The sequence below is a fragment of the Diadema setosum genome, chromosome 6, assembly GCF_964275005.1.
Source record: "Diadema setosum chromosome 6, eeDiaSeto1, whole genome shotgun sequence".
Classification (NCBI taxonomy): domain Eukaryota; kingdom Metazoa; phylum Echinodermata; class Echinoidea; order Diadematoida; family Diadematidae; genus Diadema; species Diadema setosum.
The window spans coordinates 14,662,977-14,670,108 of record NC_092690.1 but is presented as its reverse complement, the minus strand read 5'-3'; the positions used below and the strand labels follow the sequence as shown (position 1 = coordinate 14,670,108).

General features: G+C 40.1%; 1 protein-coding gene across 1 annotated transcript in view; it reads right to left on the bottom strand.

Annotated features, from left to right (window-relative positions):
• Nucleotides 1–1,853: 1,853 nt before the first annotated feature.
• Nucleotides 1,854–7,132, bottom strand: part of LOC140229559 (roundabout homolog 2-like) — a 403,949-nt gene continuing 398,670 nt past the window's right edge. Inside the window, exons 26-29 of the mRNA XM_072309806.1 lie at nucleotides 6,262–7,071; nucleotides 4,290–4,391; nucleotides 3,129–3,293; nucleotides 1,854–2,501 (exon numbers count right to left, since the gene is read on the bottom strand). Of these exons, the coding sequence (XP_072165907.1) occupies nucleotides 2,464–2,501; nucleotides 3,129–3,293; nucleotides 4,290–4,391; nucleotides 6,262–7,071 (1,115 nt within the window). The 3' untranslated portion in view covers nucleotides 1,854–2,463. The remainder of the gene's footprint in view (nucleotides 2,502–3,128; nucleotides 3,294–4,289; nucleotides 4,392–6,261; nucleotides 7,072–7,132) is intronic.

Sequence of the window (7,132 nt, the reverse complement as noted above, 5' to 3'; positions counted from 1 at the left end):
TAATTTAGCTATGTCTGATATTGCTGGTTGCCATGGCAACCATAAACTGACAACCATGTTCATAAGATTTTGCATGTTTTTCTGTTCAAATTTCAGTCAACAATATAATAATGAATGAAATGAGGGTTTTCTTGGCTGTAATTTGCTGAAGGATCAAAAATTATGGTAGAATATTACCCTGAAATGGTCTTCTTATTATTTCCTTTGTTTTTACATGACGTAGGCATCAAACAATAGATATAATAGAAATAATCTAAAATACAGCTGCATTTTCCAAAGACTACCCTTTTATTTTGTGACATTATCACACGAGCTTTGCCTGTAATATCACTTGTTGATAATATTATCAATCTGCAAACTCAGAATTCCAATATTATGGAAATATTAGATGTGATACAAATATTTGTACCTATCCCAAGCAATACATCATAGGTTTCATATGTTTCTTTATATTGTAATGAATAGCGCCCCCACATGTTGACCTTGAGAAATTTTAACCATAACAAATAATGAAGGTTGACTTGCTTTTCCTTTGTGCCAAATGTGAAAATGATTGATATAAAATAAAAACATATACACATGGGATAAAAAAATATAAAGAAAAAATATGATTTTAGCATATTTCCTATGTATTTCTTTGTATTTTGGCAAATAGCGCCCTCAATAGGTGACCTTGAGAAATTTTAAATGTTGGGTCATGTAGAGTATGAGTTGCTCTACCCATGTGCCAAATATGACAGTGATACATCATATAATAAAGAAGTTATATAGGGGGGGGGGCACAATGTGCCCCCCCTTGGGCCTGGAAGGGGTCAAAATAGCTTGGGCTTTATAGGGTTAAACCAGTACGACCGCAGTGGCCCGCTGCATAAAACTAACCGTTGAATTTCAATGGTAACTACTGTCAAAATTAGGTGTTACAGCCAATCAGCATCAAGGATTATAAGCTTTACCGCTAATTTGAAGACTTACCGCTAGAAAGGAGCGGTAAGTCCAGCGGTAAGGGTTTTATGCAACAGGGCACAGTTATTGCTAGATTGAAAGATGAAACTATTTTAGATAAAATCATCACCACTCAGAATGCAGATTACAAGAAACTTGGCTGTTATTATTTACTGGAACCAATGTGCATGAAAAGTCTCTTTTATGTGCAACACAACCAGTGCTTTGTCCTGCCAGGAGACTATAGTGTTTTGATGTGGTATTTGGTCCAACATGCGAGTAGAGGCTAATAGAAACTACAACAGGTGATTTCTATAATACACAGGTGGCCATTATAAACAGGTTAGTCCCATTTTAAATTGGCAATACATACTATGGTGGCTGCATGATTTCAACCGTTGATTATTGTGTCACTAAATGTATGTTTACATATGAAATTTATATTTCCTCAATGCACTGACATCAAAATGTCAGCTTTTACCATTCATAAAAACGGTGAGTTATGAAATGGATGGCTATGGAATGCTCATGGGTGGCATGAGATTGAGGAGCATTATTCAAGCAAACAAAGGCTATGCAGTCAGACTTGCAAAGAATATAACCCTCGTGATGATGAAAACACTTGAATCACCATCAAAGAAGCTTTTAGGCAGCAGCAGATCAGATGACAGACATATAATTGGCAGAATTTTAAATGCCAGATGCTCAATGTGCTTGGTTGATACTTTCTTCTGTTTAATAATTTCTTTTCATCTATCCAATGAGACAAAATTCAAGTAATTGTGCAGTTTTGAAGTATTTTCTGTCTTGTTAGCTACAGTACTTCACCCACAAACCAGCTTGAAAACAGCAGCTGCTAACATGAGGTTAAATATACAACATGGGATGAAAGAGCAGAGGTTGTCATCCTTTCTAAACTTACAGCCGGTTATCAGTTATCTAAAACTTCATTCTGTATCATGGACCAAACTGGTCTTTGAATGCAGGGGACCACTGTGGCAGGTTATAATGCATGTACTTTTTTATTCACAAGCAAAAGCCTGACATGTTATAAGTTTATATGTCCACAGAACAATACTATAGAGATGAGGTGCAAAAATGATGTAAGATTCAAACCTTATGAAGTCGCATCAACATTTCAACTGTTCCCAATGACTATTAAAAGAGGGGTTCCCCCACTTCTGATGTCTTCTCATGACCTTTGACACAGAGATGGTTGCTTAGCAACCAGTCTAATATAGGGACTGTGAATAAAACCTTGAGAGAAAATAAGAGCAGCATCTAACTTTCTAATGAATACAGCTTCAAAGCAGGCACAACATTTTGTGAGGATTTAAAATAAAATAGCAGAGTGTACACGACAATGGCCGTATTTTTCCTATAATTATTCAGGTTCTATTTACAATATTCAATAATATAAACTTGCCATTTACAAATTATTTTCTCATCTGAACGTCCTGTAAATGTACTGTATTGTTCCAGTCCCACTGGTGATAATTCCATAGGAGCATACTGTGGTCCTCAGACAGTGTCTTCTCGTAATAAGTGTTGACTGGATGCTGCAGGAGAAGATGAAAAAATATAATAATATTATTTTCATGACTGTCAAGCAGTGTCCACTGTGGGTCATTTTGGATTTTAAATCACAATAACTTATAAATTTAATGCAAAATATTTTGATACGAAATGAACTAACTCTGTATTTAATGATTTAAAGCATTGTGTCATTTTAAAGTTAGGCTTTTACGGAATGTTAATCTACAATCTGAAACCTAGCACACCCACAGCAATGTTACATATCACTAACTGGAAGGGTATTTTGGGTAAATGTTGATGTGACATCTTTATTGATCAAGAACACAGATTTGTCACACTATGCAGCAATTTCATATGTATGTATTGCCCAAACTGATACGGTAGTATTCAATGTCAAGAATGAAACATTTCTTTAGATGCTTTATAATGGGGCAAGTCCTGAATACCCCCTTAAAATCATCATCATCCCTACACCCCACACTTACGAGGCACAAAAGCCATCTGCACAGTAAGTCAGCTGCCAACGGCACACCTGTAACTCTCTTCTTATATTAATACTATCTAAACAAGCAGTTGATCAAAGAACTGCTAAATTATTCTGCACATCACACTCAACCTGTCTCACATCAATCTGTACTGCCTATACTTACATGGTACACCTCCCCTCTGTATTACACACACTCCAGCACTCTGGGCTGCTGCAGCCACTGCGCTGGCAAAATCATTGTCGTTGAAGAAGGATTCTCCTGAACTCGAGCTGGCTTGACTGTTTCGTCTACTGCCATTGCTGCTGCTTCCATAGGCTAGCATGGATCCTACAAGAACAAATAAGAGGCAAATAGCCAAACCAAATAAAACCTTTTGCTCTTTTGACCACAGCAGTAGTAGAGAAATGTGACCACTCTGGGGGCCATTTCAAGAAGCACTTTGTTGGATATTTTTTCTGACAAATTTCCTCTTAGCCAATCAGATGCAAGGGTTTCAGCAGCTTATAACAGTTTTTCAGAAAAAAACAAATATATGGCAAAATGCTTCATGAAATGCCCCCCCCCCAACTCTGTAGAACTCTTACACCTGTTCCCTAAAGTTTAGGCATGTTTTAAACATTTTCTTCAATCCATTTGGATTTCTTGTTTGTCTAAACCGGCAGCAAAATTAATGTGAGGTCATTTGAGTGGCCACCATAGGTCTTCTAAAAGCAGAACTTACTCTCAGCTGTAGAGGGCATGCTCTGATCAGAGAAGGCACCTCTTTGCCTTCTCTCTACAGATATCTCTATTGTGTCGATCCTGTGTAGTTATGTGTCGATTTCAACCATACACACGACCACCCCGCTCTACAGATCCCATCTCCCACTCCGTTTCACAACACTGACCAATGGGGCATTGCTACTTGAGAGTACCGTTTTATAAAAAAAAAAAAAGAAGACCATTATGCTTGGAGAGAGACAACATTGCTTTGATCTATTCAGGATTCTGTGCAGGGCAATTCTGCTTAGATTAGTCCATGGTTTCCCCATTGCAATGAAGTTAGATCATTTAATACTGATAACACCCAAATTCTTGCTTGTGAGTGTCTGAAATGCTCTGATGGTACGAAATTGATCCAAAGTTCCAAAGTTTGTCATAATATTTCCCTGCTGTTGATTGGTTGAAAGTTTTTACCCTCTCCTCTGTATTGTTTATTCTGAGTCCAAAGTTCAACCCTCAGCACCAAAGATTCTCATACACCAACTGACCCAGTGTTCTTAGCTACACTCCTGCCGCTGAGATACTTTAATAAGGACTGGTTCAGAAACTTTCTCAACGTACCTGTACAGTTGCTAGCTGTCTCTAGGTCTCCGTCCTTCTCCAGGTTATTAAGTTCTGTACTCTCCACATCACACAGGGAATGGGGGCCGCCTGGCTGTGAGCCTAAGAAGGAAATACAGGGTAAAGGTCATGGGTCATATCTCTCATTTTTATTACAGAACATCTGAAACTAGATTTCATTGCAAGAAGGATGATGAACAAGTTTACCTGTTTGTACTGTTACTACAACTCTTACTCCAACTAATTCTGCTGCTATTAGTATACTACTCACACTACAAATTCTACTTCTACCACTTCTATTACCATGACTACTTCAATTGACATTGCTACCACCACCAATACTACTACTACTACTACTACTACTACTACTACATCTACTACTACTACTACTACTACTATTACTATTTTTTCTACTTCTACAACTACTTCTCCTACTACAACTAATATGACTACTTTTACTTCTACTACTACTACTACTACTACTACTACCACTACTACTACTACTACCACTACTACTACTACTACTACTACTACTACTACTACTACTACTACTACCACTACTACTACTACTACTACTACTACTACTACTACTACTACTACTACCACTACTACTACTACTACTACTACTACTACCACTACTACTACTACTACTACTACTACTACTACTACTACTACTACTACTACTACTACTACTACTAAAGATTACTACCACTACACCTGCTGCTATGGGAGCTAATGATGATAACAACTGCAATATGAACATGATGTTTCATAATGAGAATAAGAGAGAATGAACAGAATAAACCACCCTAAAATATTCCTGACAGCATGAGTTGTACTATATGGGTTAGTCAAAGTACTTTGAAAGTGATGCGTACCTGAAACTGGTCATTTTTGCATGGTGCCATTTTTGCAGCATCACCAAATCTAGCTAGGCAAGACTATACACGCCTCAGAATCCTTGCATCTTGCATGCCATAATGCTATCATGTATGAGCTGCTTCCCTTCTTTGCCATAGTTTACACTGAAATGTTCTCCCTGAGGACAACATTTCAGAACGTTCTGCCCAGGGGAGAACATTACAAATAATATGCTATCACAATATCATAGTTATCTGACCACTGATTTGTACTTGACTAACCCATATCGTATCATCTGATATAAATACTCTCACAATATGAGAACCTCCGGTGTAGGGTATTATTTAGTTTTATTTTATTTGTGTCAAGGACTTTTATGGAATAAATTGTGATGAGCAGAGATTGACTTCAGTGGATTCATGTTTTGATTTGTAGATTGTTACTATCATCATATCTGAAGGAGACCAAAGCTGCAATCAGTAGTAAAAAAAGATTACAGAAAAGCCTGTAACGAGTGCTTAACTCTGTTATGAAAAAAGGCACGTTGATGATTCTTTATGTCAGTGGGTTGTTTGAGGAAATTTACGTGCAACATTATTGCAAGAGTTAAATGTGGAAGGAGAAAGGAAGGTTTTTGATACATCCAAGCCAAGATGGGGTGTCCTAATAGGTGTTTGATTCCATGCAATGACTCAACAAGTAGTCAAACCTGCGCAAATCTGTGCACCCATAATATCCTGGGTTCATAAAAAATGTGGGGAAGTATAAGCATCTTGTCCAAAATAACCATCCTGTTGAATGACAAACACTTCTGTTGGATGTCTCTACATCCCTTGAAATGTAGCCATGTACCATTCATGACCATTAAAACAATGTATATGCCATAATTGACAAAGTCTTTGGTCACATACTGAGGTTTACCTTATTATGACAAAAACACAAATGTGCCGGGTAATCTGGCAAATTGATGTTAATTGCTGGCAATGTGGCGCGTTGTGAATCCACCAAAGTTAGCCATTTCTACTGCTCTACATGTGTTAAAAGGATGAGGTTATGGTAATATCCTAATGGGACACTGAAACAATGTGAGAAACATAATGTTGCGACTTACAGTCTGATGGCTTGAGACACATGGGAGCGTAGGGAGCATCCTCCGACATGTCCTCCAACTCATTCCTGCTCATGTACTGCAACAACTCCTGCCCGATTTGGGCGTGGCGTGGGTCCTCAAAGACTCTCTGCGAGGCTATTGATTGCTCCTCTGACCCACACCGCTGCATCAAGACTCCCCTCCCGGGGCTCCCCGGTCCCGACTGCAAGGGAATCATATTTTGCCTTGTCCCAAGCTCAATGGGTGTCATATTCCCGCTGCTCGTCGTCGGTGGGGGGGTTCGAGTCAGTTTATGCATCCCCCGCTTGTGAACTGGGCTGTCGCCAGCATGCGGACTCAGCGCTGTGATTGGTTGGAAATGTGACTGTGGGCCAGGGATCTCCGTCCTGCACGGCTGCTGGGGAAGCAGTGGGGGAGGGTAGATGGGGACTGGTGAGGAGTGACCAGAGAGGGGCTGGTTGAGGAGGGGACTCTGCTGGTGGTGGCGAGGGGGAACAGGTGGACAGCGAGACGCCTCACAATCTGCGCATGTTCCTGGGTTGATCTGGACGTAGGCCTGGCCACCCATATGCTGACTGGGGCTGCTGCCACGACGCAGGAAGGAAGACTTGAGGGAGCCTGGCTGCGACGGGGGCAGCGATCCACCCGGCGAGTCTATGTCCGTTGGGGGCTGCTCCGGGGGAGGGGGGAGAATCTCGGCCCAGTTCCTCTGGGCCTGTCTGCCCGGTGTGGTGGGATTGGGGTGTCTGCTTCTCTTAGAGCCAGAGCTACAGCGAGAGTATTGACTGGAGTGGTCTGAGAAGCCTGGATCTGGAGGAGGAAAAATCACCTTGGTTACAGGATGGATTACAATTTGTAGAAAAAGCTTGAT